At 45.0% G+C, this 16253-nt stretch overlaps 1 protein-coding gene across 2 annotated transcripts in view; it reads left to right on the top strand.

The window, feature by feature from the left end:
* The window catches only part of PCSK2 (proprotein convertase subtilisin/kexin type 2), a 218266-nt gene that overhangs the window by 109176 nt on the left and 92837 nt on the right, over positions 1-16253 (top strand). For both annotated transcript variants that reach the window (XM_072943770.1, XM_072943769.1), the window contains 2 exons: positions 695-803; positions 6179-6216. In XM_072943770.1, the coding sequence (XP_072799871.1) occupies positions 695-803; positions 6179-6216 (147 nt within the window). The remainder of the gene's footprint in view (positions 1-694; positions 804-6178; positions 6217-16253) is intronic.

The following is a 16253-nucleotide window of genomic DNA, read 5'->3' as shown; positions in this document are numbered from 1 at the left end:
ACGACTCACCTCTATGGGCATCTATCCAGTACAAGCTCCCACATCTTTTTTTTTTTTATGATTTATCTTTGAGAAAGTCTGCACAGGTCAAAAATGAGAAGGTTGTAAACATATTTGCGTGGAATTTTTCTTTGTTTTCCTTTCTTTTTTGATTTTCTTGGGGGGAAGTTTTTTTTTTAATTTCTTGCATTAGAACATGCACTAACGGTGAGCCAGCCATCTTTAAATCAGTTTAACAAATATTTTTAAGCAAGATTTGGTGTGGTGGTACTGAAATGAAAGGTAAATAGGACATGCTTCATCTTGCAAAGGATCTTGTTATTTAGTGAAGAAATTACATTCAAATAAAAATAAGCTAAGACAATATGCACTAAATTCTAAAAGTGAGGTATAAATAAAGAGCTACAAGAGTGAGTATTTAATTCTAAACTGGGGAGTTTAAAGCTAGTGATCTAGCATCATAAGAGATGGGGAGGTTGAAACTGTGCATATTTCTGTAAAACAGAAAACATCAATGTGTCTATCAAGAAATGGAGAGGCAGATGCCAAAAGCACTGTCTCATGGAAGATGTAGTCTTTGAGCTGGCCCCCGAATGCTGGGTGGCTGCAGAGTATGTCAAGCAAACATTTACACAGTTGCTTTACTGCATACACCAAACTAATAAGATTCTCTGCTTTGGAATTCCTGAATCAGATCAATACTGGGCAAGCTGATGGTACTCCTGGCCTTGACTTGAATGTGGCAGAAGCCTGGGAGCTGGGCTACACAGGGAAAGGTGTCACCATTGGAATTATGGACGATGGTGAGTATCTCAAGGCCCTTACATCATCTGGAACATTGAGTCCTTGTGTACCTTTGGAACATAAAAGATTCATTGTTTTGGAGATGCTAATCAGAGGCAGAATGGCCAGATGCTGGTGTGGCTACCATCTGTACGGTAGCAGCATCCTTACATTCCTCCAGATCAGTGGTCCTCAAGTTTTAGGATGCCCTTCACAAATATTTACTGAATTGATTAGTTAAAAAAATTTTTAAATGAACAAATGAAAGTTGACCATCACTGAAATGTAATTTCTCGTTGGGCCACTGCTTATACATAACCCTAAGACACCTTCTAAACTGGTTTATATTTACCCTCTATTTCTCTAGATCCACACTGTCCAATGTAGTGGCCACTAGCCATACATGGCTATTGACATTTAAGCTTTAATTAGTGAAAGCTAATTACAATTAACTAGTCAATTTCTCAATCACATGGGCTTCATTTCAAGGTCTCACTAACCACACGGGGCTGGCAGCAATTTAATTCAACTCCATTTCTGACATCACAGAAAGTTCCATTAGACAGTGTGGCACTAGATCCATGAAATAGCTTTTCAGTAACAGGATTGGGGTTGGGAGAATTTTGATTTTACTGCTTCTTTCAGAATGAGTAGTTGTAAAGCAGGACTGATAACATTTATCATACATGCCCCTATAATGTTATTCTATCCCACATGCCTTCCCGACAAAGATTTAGCAGAGATTTATTTTTTAGTTTGTGATATGAAAACCAATGTGATCAAGGAACTGCTGTTTTTCTAACTACACGTGCCTTTGGCTCTGCCAAGATCCTGGAGAATCTGCCCTGCAGTCACCTCGCTGGGGATGTAGTCTCATCCGACGTTAGTGTCTGGGTCCTCTGCAAAGTCTCCACTGTGCAGTATTGGTCCAATTACATAGAAAGTCTATACAGAGATGAAACAATGAAGCCTTTCCCTCCTCAAGATCCTCAAAGAACACTATGTTCCCTAAAGCAAGCCTTTGAATCAGAACTGATGACAAAACAAGGAAAGGCAGCGTGCTTAGGCAGCGCGTGGGATGTTTTGAAGTGGATGTAAAAGCTGTCTCCAGTGGTCAAGGGCTTTCACAAGAAGGAAGGAGTCCTCACACATTAGGTTGTGTGTGTGCCAATGTCGGGAGCATTCCCGTTTCTTCCTTCCTGACACTTTGGCTTAAAAGCCACAGAGGTTGAGGCCAGCTCACCCGGGAGAAAGATGCATAGAGCTTTGGGGGAACTGTGCCTAAGATCTGTTCTAATCACTGTTTCATCGCACAGCATCTGGGGAATCAGAGAAGCAGGCTAAAATTGGCACGCCAAAGTGCCACAGATAGGCACGTTACTCCTATAAAACCTCCCACAGCCCCCTGGGATGCCCATTTCAGGATTCTTTAATCACAGCCCCCCTTGACTGACTCCTCATCATCCCTTCCAAAGAGACCAAGAAAGGGGAGTCGGGGAGGGTATTGCTCAGTGGTACAGCACATGCCTAGCATGCATGAGGTCCTGGGTTCAATCCCCAGTATTTCCATTAAAAAATGAATAAATAAATAAACATGGTTATCTCCTTCCCAAAAAGACAACAGAGAGCCAAGGAGAAGACGACATCTGACTCTGTTCCCCATTTCTTGGCCTGAGAAGCCAAGCCCTTTACAAAGGCTCAGGAGAATTTCCCACTTGGTGTTATTTCTTCTGCTGATTTGTGGCCTTTGGGATCCAGAACAAGTGAACTCTCTGCCCCTCAATTAAAACTCCTATCTTCTCCATTGTTTTGGTCATTAACTGCAGAACAAACCACCCCAAAATTGAGCAGCTTAAAACAACCACCATGGTGCTCTCTCTCACAATTCTGTGGGTTGACAGGCTCAGCTGGACAGTTCTGCTGGTGGTCTCTCTGGAGTCTCTCATGCAGTGGGGTCAGAAGGCAGCTGGTCTGGTGTTATCTGGAGTCTCGATTGTGTGCTGGAGTGGCTCAACCTCCCTCTCACTCCAGGAATCCCAGGGCTCCTCCTCTCCACATGATCTCCCCAGCAAAGCGGCTGGATTTCTTACAGGGGCTCCCAAGGATGCTCGTAGGTATCCTAAGAGACAAGAAGCAGAGGCTGCCAGTCCTCTTAAAGGCTGGACTCGGAATGGGCAAGCATTGCTTTGCCACTTCTACTGGGTAAACAGTCTCAGAACCAGATTCCAGGAGAGGAGAAGTAGGTCCTGCATCCTGGTGCGGAGAGAAACGAAGGATCTGTGGCTATCTTGAAATCAACACATACTTATTCAGTATGATAACTGAAGGAAAGAAGGGCAGCTAAGCTGTCCTCCAAGCTCACTGCTGAACGGCACAGCTGGGCGAAGAGCAGCCTCCCACACAAGGGCCGGCCCAGACGCAGCCTTTCCCCGTGTGACAGGGCATCTCTGATGTTCCTCTACTGTCCTGTTGGCAGACGCAGCCCCAGCCCACTCTTGTGAAAGCGGAGAGAACAGATGGACCGCCAATGGGAGACTCACATTGTCACATTGTCACATTGTAGACGACCATATGGAATGGGAAATACTGATCCACCATCTTTCAAAAATACAATCCATCCGTTGAGGCTACTCCCCATTGACCTATGTCAGTAGAGGGAGGTGCAAGGGCGAGCTCTCTTGGGACAATGGAAGGAACTGGGCTTAGGACCAGGGTCCAGAGATGTTACACATCTCAGACTCAACACTGTGACTAGGAGTACGGACATGGAGCCCCTTGCTAATTCTTTGAGGTCTCCAGAACTGCCAGAGATCCCTGAGAATTTGAACTATTGTAGATTAGACTTTCAAACCAATGACAGGACACTAATGGTTTGCAACAAAACTATAACCAAGAATTTGTCATTGGGGCACCACGTTGCACTATGATGGGCTGGTAATGAGTCAGTGCCCCCTGTAGATGGTGAGCCTTAGTTGGTGGTACAGCTCATGCTCTGTGTCTAAACTGCCTGTTTTTCCAGGACCTACACAGCACCTGGCATTCATTGCTGAAAATAAACCAACAAATGAAAATAAGAATGAGTACATTAGCGATACAAGAATTAAAAAATAAATAAGCTGATTAAGAAGACATTCAGTACATTCTGCCTCGAAACATAATCAAATATACAAAAATATTGAAACACTATTTAATTACCAGTTTATTATATTCATGCTTTAGTTCATTATTATTTTTTATTTTTTCTGAATCATATCTGTCATCTTAGTCTACCTAGAAATAATCTTTCCTTCCTGAGACCAAAGTCTGTGTCTATTCTAACTTAACAGTCTTCCCCTTAATCTAATTAAAGATCCTTTATTTTAATTAGGCTAAATTTATCTTGTTTTAATTCTAATTTCCTTCTGGTCTCCAATTATCTCTTTGCTTCAATATTTTACCCTTCACAGAGAAGAGCCTTTTCTATCTCTTAGAAAATTCCTCTCCTAAATCACTTGCACTATCAGAACATGAAGCCATGTTTCAAAAATTGACTCCCTGTTAGAAAAAAATGTATTCCGTGTGTGCACATGTCTTTTCTTTTAAACTTACCTATATGTTACAAAATGTTTTGCCTAACAATGAGTTCACAAAATTTAACCAACTTCAACAAATATATACAAGTCAATTTCAACACAACATTCTAAAACCAAGTCGATTTTTCAAATGCTTCTGCTCTTCTGAGCTACCCACGTAAGTCCAGTGATGTGGTGGATGATGGTACTAATGATGATAAGAAATGTCACTTATTTACTACAAGGGAAACATTTCAGTGAATTGGCTCCAACCTTGAAAAGTGCTTTGCAAGGTACATAATATTCCCATTTCAAAGATGAGGAAGTTGAGGCTCAGAGAATTATGTCACTTGGCCAAAGCCACACAAATATTACAGCGTCTGAGCCCAGAACGGAACTAGATCTGTTGGTCTCATGGCCTGTGCTCATCCCAGCTCCACCTCACAGCCTACATTGACCATATCTGAATCAAGGGCCCAGAACAAGGGTCTGCAACTTTAAAAATATTAGCCTTTAATATTTAATATTCCTGACCCCTGTCCTCCTGCAGTTCTAGGAAGGAGGTGGGAGGGGAAGGAGGAGGGTAGTGGGTGGGAGGTGACTGGCTATACTCTCCCAAGCTATAGAAAGTGGCCTGATGACAGCAGTTGCTTCAGATGCCAAAATATTAGCAAAATGGTGACTCCTAGGTCAGAAATTACGTCTGTAACCAGAAACAAAAAAGAAAATTTCTTTCTAGGACTATACATCCTGAAACAAGTTCTTTTTTGCAAGACAAAGCCCTAATGTGGTCTGGCCTTAGTGTGCACACAGTGAAGATGACACCTAAGAAGGACTTAATGACCCTTCTGGCTTTTAAATATTACAACTCAATAGAATCATTAATGCCACTGGAATGAGCAGACCACGCTGTTCCTGCCCTCACCAGTTTGAGAAGAAAGCAAACACAGAGAGGCCAAGCACCTTGCCTGAAGTCGAACAGCTAGTTGGTAGTCAGATCTTTGGCTCCAAAACGTACACGCATAACCATTACACTAAGAAGGGCAGGAATGCAGCTGATTTCTCAGAGGGCTGGATGCTCTGATGTCACTGCGGCCATGATTAGATGGCTCTGCAGACCTGGATGAGAGCTTTTCAACTTGCCTTTTGAAGTTCCATCCAGTGCTTTCTGAGGTCCACGTGCTGATGGAACCCAGCGGTGCTCGTGGACCATAATTCTACTGTTGCAAGGACGCTTGGGCAACAAGACAGGCCACAGCCAGAAAGCGCGGGGCTCCTGCTGGGAAGCTCTCGGCTCGGGCTCCCTGGAAAGCCTTCTCGAGCATCAGCCCCCACCGGAACACCTCGCGGGAAACCATCTGCCCTTTGCCTAATGGCTCTTCTGTCCGAGCCGCGTTCCTCTTGTTAGTTCCACGCCAGGGAACGCTCCCCTAATCCACTGCTGTCTGGGCCTTGTTAAATAATAATCACTTTTCCTCCCCAGGGCTGGTTTCATTTCAGAAGAAATGCCAGTTGATGCTTTAGAAATGTCAGGATTTCCACAAATCTCTTTAGATCACTGCTCTGATGCACTGGCCGTCTTGGGGCCACTAAGCTGGCATCTATGTCAGAAGTGTCATCCTGGGGCCCCAAACTCTAATTGGCTTTACTCCTCTGCTGCCTCTGGCGGCAGCTGGCTTTCCACATGGGCAGGGCAGCGCAGCACTCTCCCCCGGGGAGGCAAACGCCAGGCTGCAGCCAGACGCTCACCTCCTCTCACAAGGAGGGCGCCTTCTTGAGCAGCTTTCCTGGGGAAACAGTGGCAGGGGTTAACCGTTCATTCCTGTGCTGTTGTCTTTTCACAGGGATTGACTATCTCCACCCAGACCTGGCCTCCAACTATGTAAGTACGAGCTGCGCTGTGGGGGCACACACATGGGTCTTAAGTGTTCTTGTGCCCCTTAGTGGGAACACACACGCACACACGTGCTTGGATGCACATAGGCCATGCACACGGGCGTGCCTGCACACACACACACTCCAGACTGCCCGTCTTATCAGAGTCACAGCTCAGGCCAAAGACAGACAGACAGACGGACAAGGCGTGGGGCCTGGCGGCAGCCAATGGTAAACGGCTTCACAAGGAGAAAAGAAGGAAACTTGAGGCCTGAAAGAACAAAGAGCCGAGAAAAAAGATGCAGGGATCAGGGAGACAGAGCCTCAGCAAGTCTTAAAATCAACTCTAGCTAAGGATATTGAATGGAGGGGGGAAATGAGCCATTTGGGTTCTTGCTGGACAAAACCGATGGCCAGAAGCCAAAAAGGGCAGCAACTCACCCTGCATCTGTAGCTTTATTTCTGTGCTTATGAGCACTGCATATGCACGTGAGCTTTACTTTGTGCATATGAGCACTGGCGCCCCCCCACCACGACCCTGAGTGCAGTGCTTACTATCCCCTGACAAATGAGAAATATTAACAAGAAATCACAGTCAGTGCTGCTGGGCAAGAACCACGTGTTCTAACTTTCGACCCAGCAAGTCACTTGCTGACTTCCTGATAAAATCTGCAAACCCTGTAGACATAAGTGATTGCTTAATTTTAACCCCAGGGAGTATACTCTTCAAACATTGGTGCAGTCACTTAAAATTACCCAAATTCTTACTAAGCTGTATTTCTCCTGTAACTTCCAGATGTAAGTACTTTTAATGTTATTTTAATTTTGCTGAAAAGACTCCTGTTTAAGAGAATATGGACTTAAATAGAGGTTAACAAGCAGAAGTGTTTGGGGATCAAATTCTGGGCCATTCTTCCCAGAAAGGATGAATGTTCACACTGCAAAAAGAGAGTGGAGATTTTCCATGTGTTTGGTGGACTGGAACTCAGGAGACAAAGCAGCGATGTGCTCAGTTTCCATTTACGGGATGGGTCTGTAGATTAGCAGTTCCCTTCAAATCTGCAATATCAGAACATACCTGAAGACTCTATGAGATCTTTGAGTGTCGTGTTATTTTTTCCTTTTATTCCCCTTTGTTTCTTTCCAAAAAACATTTTTTCTAATTAAAAAATAAATACATGTTCTCTATAGAAAATGTGGAAAAGCATAAAACAGATTAAAAACTAGCCATATCACCATTCTTAGTATTTTGACATATATTGAACTTCATTTCTATGTGTGTATTTTTAATAAAATTGGGCTCTCGTTGCATACACAGTATTCCCTCTTCCACATAATACATCATAAACATTTTTATGATATTAAATAATCTTCAAATAATGATTATAAGGGCTATATAGCATTGCCTTACGCTGTAATTTATTTAAACTTTCCAATCCCCAATTGTTGGGCAACTTGGTTGCTTCCAATGAGTGTCTCACTCTCAGAGGGAGAGTGACACAGTGACCAGGGTGGTGGAAGGACTCCAACCACAACCTGCTAAGGAGAGCAGAAAGAACTGGGGGAAACATAACTTAAGAAGCACATTAAATCCGTTTTCAAATATTTCATGTTCTCTATGATGGATGAGGGATTCAACTTGTTCAATAAAAATTTCAACCAGGAAGATTCCCACCAATGGGTGACAACTGCAGGAGAAAGATTTTAGTTCAGTTAAAGGAAGAACTGTCTAATTATTGAGGAATAAGTAAAAAGAATTAGCTCTCTCAGGAAGTAATAAGCTCTCCTTCTCTGAAAATATTTGTGAGCAGTTGGTGGCCATTTGGTGGGGATGTTGAGGAGATGACTTAAACTAGGTGACATTAAAGAACTGAACAGAAAATGTGTGTTCTGTACAAAACTGCACTTTTTCATAAACTTCCATGCAGAGGAAGGTCCCAGCCTTCAGCATTTATCAAAACCCTTGGAATCTTATAAAGAGATCCTATCTAATTATATATGGTTGTGGAAATGTCCTGTGTTTTCTGTATAGGTGAGAAATCTGAACATCCAAATATCGCGACCTTAATTCCTCAGCAGAGGACCTAAACCAGCTAGTTTTCACCAGTCACAGTGTCTCCCTCACTCTGTGTAGAGTTGAGGGTGACAACTCTGAAGCTTCTAACCAAATGTGTCTTCTTTATTTTTAATTAAAATATTTTACACTATAATTAATAGAATGAGGGTGGCAAGTGGAGTAGACCTGCCCAGAAGAGCAATGAAATCAGTGGATGGTGGTAAACTCGAAAATTGTTTGAGGAAAGGATTGACAGGCAGCTCCCCACCTTGTTAGGTGACTTAATAGCTTGGATGTGATGAGCGAGCCCGGTGCCCTTCTACTGAAATGTCCTTTGGGGAGGTCCGTGTATGGGTTCCCCCAGGAGCAGACCCCGAGACGAGGGTTTGAGGGATAGCAATTTTCTGGGGAGGTGATGTTAGGAAATAAAGTTAGAAGAAGGGAGAAGGAGACAGGGAAGGGAAGGCAGCCAGTAAGTGGTACATTTCAAGAAAGTCGCCATGGTGAGTGGCTGGAACTTAATCCCACTGAGGCATCTGGGCGATGGTATAGAAGATGTGCATCAGAGTTACCCCAGGATGAGATACAGGGAAGCTGGGGTACTTGTACAGCTGGTGGAGGGCTGGTCCCAGGGGATGTTAACACCCCAGCACCTCTCACTTTCCCACAGTCTGGGGGAAAGCCCTCAGCAAAGAGAAGCCTCAGGTAGAGGCAGCTGGAGCTCACCAGGGACATGGGGATGACAAGCAGAGGCATAAGGACCAGGTCTTGGAAACACCTGCCACAGAGAGGATGACTTGGAAATTTTTTAAAAGTTAAAGTGAACAGAACTGTGCTCACTGAGCAGTGAAAACCCTATCGGGGGTTCTTAGACAAATGTGACAAAAATTTCTTTATAATCAAACCAGGCAAAATGTTTCCCAAAGCAGAATTACCTTCAAAGCTTGTTTATTCTGTATATTGAAAGAGAAGACTCAAAGCAGGCTGGTCATCCAGGTTCTTTCTTTTGAAACTGAGAATTTAAATCCTCTGAAAACAGCAAATCAATATATAAATCTAACTCATTAGTGTTCATTTAATGCAACAAATCTACACTGAATCTGTTGAGTGTTCAGAGCAAAGATAACAATGGCCACTTTGATTGTTCTCTGGCCATCGATTGTTCTATGATTGAATTTAATCTGAGGGATCCAATCTCACTGGAAGATGCTCACTATTCCAAATAAATAAATTCTCCTTTCTTCGTCCCAGTGGTAGTAACATGAAATGAGTCTTGGCCAAGACACTATTATACACCAAGTCAGATCAGAGTTCCTTAACCCCGTCCTCTCCAGGCAAAGGGTCTAGGCATTTGCTCCAGTTCAATCAGACGGCCGTGCACTGGGCCGGCTGTGGGCCAGCCCCAGAGGAGAGGGAGGAACCAGACACAGGCATTCTCCAGAGGAGCCTGAGGTCAGTCAGGACACAGGTGTGGGACGTGACTGACAGGTGCGGGGTGAGCAGGCAGGGAGGCTGTTGTCACTGTGCTACGTGCCCCCCACCCAGTGGGCCAGTGTTCACAGTACTGGTCCAAGCCCAGGGGTCCTTCCAGGCCGGCAGAATAGGAGGAGACTTCTCCAAAAACATGCAAGTGTGAGTCAGGTGGAAGCCCTCAGAGTGCAAGCTGTTGACTTGGGAGGAAATCACAGCAAGCGCCAGGCAGCTCTTCTGGCCTGGCCGCCACACACACAGGACAGGGTCAGCAGGGGGGCCCAGGCAGAAGAGCAGTGCTGACAGTTGGAAAGTGGCCAGCATGCTCACGGGGCCCTGACGGTGCAGAAACTGAGTGACACCTGAGTGTGGCTCCGTCTCCCTAGCTCATAGCTGCGCGACCTTTAACCTATGAAACCTCCTTGAACTTAATCTCCTTGTTCATGAAATGGGCAAAAAGAACATTGGGTGTGTGGGGAGGTATCACTGAGATACCGTGTATATAGCGCCTGGCAGAGAACAGATGCTCCTTGTCAAAGGAGTTGAGATTAAAGCTGGGCAGGGAGGCAACCTGTCCCAGTGGAGAAGCAGGGACGTCCCTCCAGAAAGTGGTGCAATTTCTCCATGTACTCCCCATGAGCTTGGCATTATTAAAAGAGGAAAAAGGGCACCTCTAGTTTAAGTGTAAGAGGTTAGGAAAGCAGTGGGTGAAAGGTGGAGGTAATCAAAGTAAACTCAAAGATTTATGTGAAAAATAAGACTGATTTGAAAAAGAACCTCCAAGCAAACAGAAGAAACAGAGAGAGAGAGGACCCGTGGCTCACAGCCAGGGATGGAGGGACGAAGGGGGCCCAGAGAATGTCCGGTCTGCTCTCCTCTGCCATAGATCTCTGAACTCAGAGGATACTCGTGGGTAGAGAGATGACCTCTCCTGAGGCTTAAGGGGGTCCAGGCTTCTGCCCTGATGCAGGGAGTACTGGTCACTCCCCATACGCGGGCCTCCACCATTCAGCTTTGAAACTGTGGGCCACCCTCTGAGCAGCTCCAAGAGCCTGTGCTGGGAGTCTGTGCAGATTCACGTGCTCCTCCTGAAGTTTCTCCACAAGTTCTGGAATGCAGCAAGTGCGGAAGATTGCATGGACTCCAACTCCTCATTCTTCTTGAGACTCGAGCTTCTGCTACAGATGGGGCTTTGCAGAAGCCCTTCTACAGGGTGAAGTGTGTTTCCCACCCTTTGACTTTGGGTCTGGCCTTGTGACTTTTTTAAAGCAATAGAACAGAAGTGTCAGCATGCCAGCTTGAAAGCCTTAAGAGGCTTTGCGGGATCCCGCATGCCCTCCAACGCTCCTACCATCACTGTTAGAAGAGCATGCCTGGGCGAGGGCGCTGGACCCAGGAGGAGGATGAGAGACTTGGGGAGAAGTGCTACCCCAGCTGCCAAAGCCTGAAGCACAGCCGCTCAATCTGACCTACGGAATTTCAGCAAGAAGCAGAGCTGCCCAGCCGAGCCCCGCCAAGATCGGCTGAACCCCAGCCAATGCCCAGAAGCAAGGAAGCCCAGCCAAGATCCGCAGAGCTGCCCACCTGCACGCGGTCTGGGTCATCTATCTCCCAGTAGAACTGCAGACTCGTAAGTGATGTAAATGCTTATTGTTACATGCCACTGACATAGTATGACTGTTTTTATATGGCAACTGTTACAATATCCACCCTGGACCCTCTTCTGGGTCCTCTCACAGTAATTGGTGCCCAACCCCACCAACAGAGAATACAGATTTCTCTGGCCCCACCCCAGACCTACTGAAACAAAATCTGTAGCAATCAGCCTCATAAGATGTAGCGCTCTGAAAACATTCCCAGGTGTGGATGATTGACCTTGTCATTCATTCTGGCCCTTTCTCAATCATTTGTTCAAGCCTTCATTTATTTATTCCTCTAAAATGTAGAACTTGATCACAAAGTGATGACAAGCTCTTTGTAGGGAAGGCATCCTTTTAAACCTTTGTGTCCTCCATAACATTTAGCACAGTGCTGAGCAGGCATTTCAGAAGCATTTGTTAAATTGCATTGAATATTAATTAATCATTTATACTTTTGCAAATGAAATCAGGAGCTAAATCCTATGATGAGCTTCTCTCAGTGATGATGGGAAACTCTAGCTTTCAGAATCCTCTGAGTCTTAGTTCTCAGCTACCGCACAGGTGTATGCCCCGACTCCGTTCCCCACAATGAATATCACTGGTGAGGAGAAGAAAGAACGCAAGGGCCGTGGAACTAAATGCGGTCCCCATGGCTGAAGGCCTGAAGGGAATATGACTCTTAGTGTGGAAAGTCCACCTACAGGTAACCAAGAGCTGTTTCTTTCCTGTAATGTCTAGAACTCCTCAGGTTGGTGGGGATGAAATTAAGCTCCCAGACGGGAGAAGATGAATTATGCTCTTTGGTTCAGTTCAAAATTTGGAACATTATTTATGCTCCAGGGTTGTTCTTTCACCAACAGAAGTTCTTGCAAAAGAAAAAGCCTACCCCCAAGGGCCCGCACTTTTCCATTCTCTTGATGGGTTCCTGACTGGTGGCTGGCTTTGAAGAGGGGCCTTTGGAGTGCTCTGAGGGCTGTCAGTGCAGAGCCTGAAGCCAGTGCCTTTGAGCTCAGCAGCCGTGTGCACACCGGGGCCCAAGTGGCAGGTGGCCGCCATGATGAAAGGGTGCCTGCTGGAGACGGGCCAGGCCTCAGCCCTGAGTGACTCAGCGATGCTATGAAGTATTGATTGCATGCATCGCTCCAGGCTTTTAGGCTGATTAATATTTAAGTAAGCACATTAATATTGCATATGAAATTGAGGTTTAAACAGCCTTTGTGTCTTGTTGAAAGGAGGAGCTGGCTTTTTCTGATGTACCCATTAATGCTGGCCCGGTCACAGTGAGCACTTGATCACCATGAGGCTGACTGAATATTGGGGATAAGACCTTTATTTCAATCATTTGGACAGACTGTCAGTCAAATGACTGTGGTCTGACTCAATCCACGTACTAGAGGGATCTGTCCATTTCTACAGGGATGTACTTTGACACAGAAATGGGAGAAAACAGAATCTCGATTCACTGAGATGAAGCTACTCATTTGGACCTAGACTTAGAACTACAGGTGAAAAGAAAGGCGAAACACTCTAGTTAATTGACTTTTGCACATTGCTCGATTGACTAGTTTTTGTTCCACTGAAACTAGTCAGTAGTTAAGAAAACCGTATTGAGTTTCTTCTGTGTGCAAGATGCTGGGCTAGGGGCCTGGATTATCAGATGTGAAAAATCTCTGCTCTTGGGGAGTTCAGAGTTTAATGGGGGAGGCCCACAGATAAATATGTAATTATTTCATAACAGGCTCAGTGCTGCCCGGGAAGTAAACGCGGTCTGTGGCACACAGCAGCACGTACAAGCAAGCTGGCCTAAAAGTCAGGGATGGGGAGATGCTTAAATGCATTTAAAGAATGTTTTCTTGGACGATACAGCATAGGAACTCATCTAGAAGCTTGATCTGTATGATACTGAACAAAGGATCGTTGGATTGCAATTGGTTTTTCATCTGGAGACTTGCTTCTACCAAGAAGCCTAGACTAAAAGTAACCCATTAAAATCACTTTCTTATCCTCAAATTCCCAAAAGGCCTGTGACAGAGTCTCATCTCTCCAACTAAATGTAGGTGACTTAAAGACCAAGATAATGTCTTCCAATTCTTTCACTCCTAAGAGACTCAGTTGAAGGCTTCATTCCCCAAGGAGATCATTAATAGAAGTTCTTCGATAAATAGATGACTGGATTGTGGATGGAGGGATGCTTGGATGGGTGCATGGATGCAAGGATGTTAATGAAACTATTACGATTCTATTCTGCTATTTAAAAACATACCTATTCAGGAAAAGTATAGCAATATGATAAGCCACAAGAAAGTCATTTATGCAAACGTTAAAAAAATTTCCCCAACGCCTTTGTTTCTTTCTTTCTCTCTTCCTCACTATCAGTATATGTTCACTGAACTCCCAGGATATGAAAGGTTGCCTGGGTTTCCTACTTTGAGTTTTCACATCAGAAAACCAAACACTCTTAGGAGACCACGCCTTGCTTAGAGCAGACCTTACAAATAATTAATGTGTCAATAACTTTTTGCTGCAGTTATGGGGTGACATCCATTTTTACTCACTCTCTCCCTTTCTTCATGTGCCTGTTTCCCAACTGTACTTCCATAAAGCCACAGCCCTGGCTGTCTGAGGTGGGCCTGCCAGGATTCCTGAACCCATATCACCCATCCAGAAGGAAAGAATGAGGTTAGGCCACAGCAGAGTGGGTGGTCTGCCACAACTGCCCAAGTCTTGCTGACAAGGCATGGAGCCCACATGATATTTCCACCGGAGCCAGGCCTACATGTGGTCATTGCCAGGGCAACTGTGGGTCAGATGGAGACCAGAGGTCTGGCCTATCCTCCAGTCCCAGTTTTTCAAAGCAGCAAACCAAGAAACAATGCCCAGGCCTCAATTAAAGAAGATTGGACCCTGAGCCATGGATTTCTGTAATGTATGATACACTTTTGAAGTTGTGTCAAAGAATCATGAGGACCACATCTTTCATTTCAGTGAGATCCCATCCTTCCCTTTAAGATATCACAGTCATTTTTCCTTGAAGCTAAAGCCTTTGTGGCAGGTAGAATTCTAAAATGCCCCTGAGAGTCCCAACCCTCAGTGTAAGCATCCTGTCTAATCCCCTTCCTTCAAGTGTGGGCAGGACCTGTGAATATTATAGGATATCACTCCCATGATCAGACTGCACTATCTGGCAAATTAAAGGGACAGTCACCTGTAATTAAGGTTCCTAATCAGCTGACTTTATGTAATTAAGGTTCTTATTCAGTTGACTTTAAGTTAATTGAAGAGGAGAGGATCCTGGATGGGCCTGACCCAATCAGATTAGCCCCTTTAAAAAGATGATCTACAGGTCAGAAAAGGAAGAAGGAAGAGAGACCTTCACCTGTTGGATTTGCGATGTAGAGAATGCATGTGTTAGGGAATGGTGGGCCTCAGTCTTACAACCACAAGGAACTGAATTCTGCCCACAACCAATGAACTCAAAAGAGGACCCCCCAGCCCTAGATGAGATTACAGCCCCCACTAACAGCTTGATTTTAACTAGATAATACTCTGAACAAAGGATTCGGGTAACCCATGACCAGAAACTCTGAGATAATAAATCTGTATCATTTTAAGTCACTAGGTTTGTGGAAATTTGCTCAACAGCATTTGAAAACTAATACAGGACTTTTGATTCTGCTACAACTGAGGAGCAGGAAATTTAGTGTGGGCCTTTTAGTGTGGACTAGACTCCCTGAGTTCATCTCCCACCCCAACTACAGCTAACTATGTGACCCTGGGCAAGTTCATCTCTCTGTGCCCCATCTGTAAAATGGGTTAATAATAATAATGATCTTATTGGTGGTTGTGATAAGTAGTGTACACAGGGCCTTAGAACTGCCCCTGGCACAGAGGACACCCTTTGTCCAAGAGCACATGTTACAAATTAAGCAACTTTCCCCAGGCCAGGAGGCTAGAACTCAGCAGAGGGAAAGAGCAAACCCCAAACCAGGTACTAACACCATAGTCAGACCCCAAAGTCCATGCTCTTAACCTCTTCCTCCCTTCCTGCCTTCAGGACACACAATGGACTCACAGAGAGCATTTCGAAAATGAACTTAAAAGGGGCAACTCGTGTGTTGGTCTAATTGTTCATGTTTTCCCTCCACTTTCCTGTTATTGCAAAGCAAAACCAAGAGTTGATGAGGAATAGTCTCCTTTGCTTTGCTTTTTAATTCAACTCTAAGCCAGGTCCCAGATATTGTGAAATGCAACCCATCTACCCTACTGCCTGTTTGAGAGTCACATTAGCCCTGAAGGTCACCTTATAACTACATTCTGGTTAGCCGTTGGTGCTTAGACCTATGGAAAGCATGACATTTGTGTTTCCTCACTGTTACAAAAATAAAGTATGTATATATGTGTATGTATATAAACATACACATATACACAGTGTGTCAGAGAGAGATGGAGAAATTTGGTGCAGGAGATTATTGTTACTATTACTAATGACCTGAGGTTAGATCCCCTGAAAGCGGCTGAGATGAGGATGCCTAGGAAAGTGATTTCATTGGACGAACGTTCTCAGAAGGGAAGGGAGGGAAGCAGTACAGCAGAAGAAGTGGTCTGGCCTCAGCCTGATCCCTGGGAGCTCTGGCACGTGAGTCACATCGCAGGGTAAGTCCCTCCCTGAGGAAGAGAACCGGTGGTGTGTGCCCCGTGTCAGTTCTGTCACTGACTTCCAGAAGTCCCTGGAGCCTGTGAAACCTCCGTGGTGACTCCCATGTACCCAAGGGCAATTATCCAGAGAAGAAGACAGCTTTGGCCTTTCAGCAGCCAACACTCCCAGAGTTGGGGTTTGGATGTGCTGGCCCAGCGAAGGGAACCTGGGTGGGTACCAAC

This window comes from Vicugna pacos, chromosome 19 (genome assembly GCF_048564905.1).
Source record: "Vicugna pacos chromosome 19, VicPac4, whole genome shotgun sequence".
Lineage (NCBI taxonomy): Eukaryota > Metazoa > Chordata > Mammalia > Artiodactyla > Camelidae > Vicugna > Vicugna pacos.
Note: the sequence above shows the minus strand (reverse complement) of the source record. Positions and strands in the feature narration are given on the sequence as shown.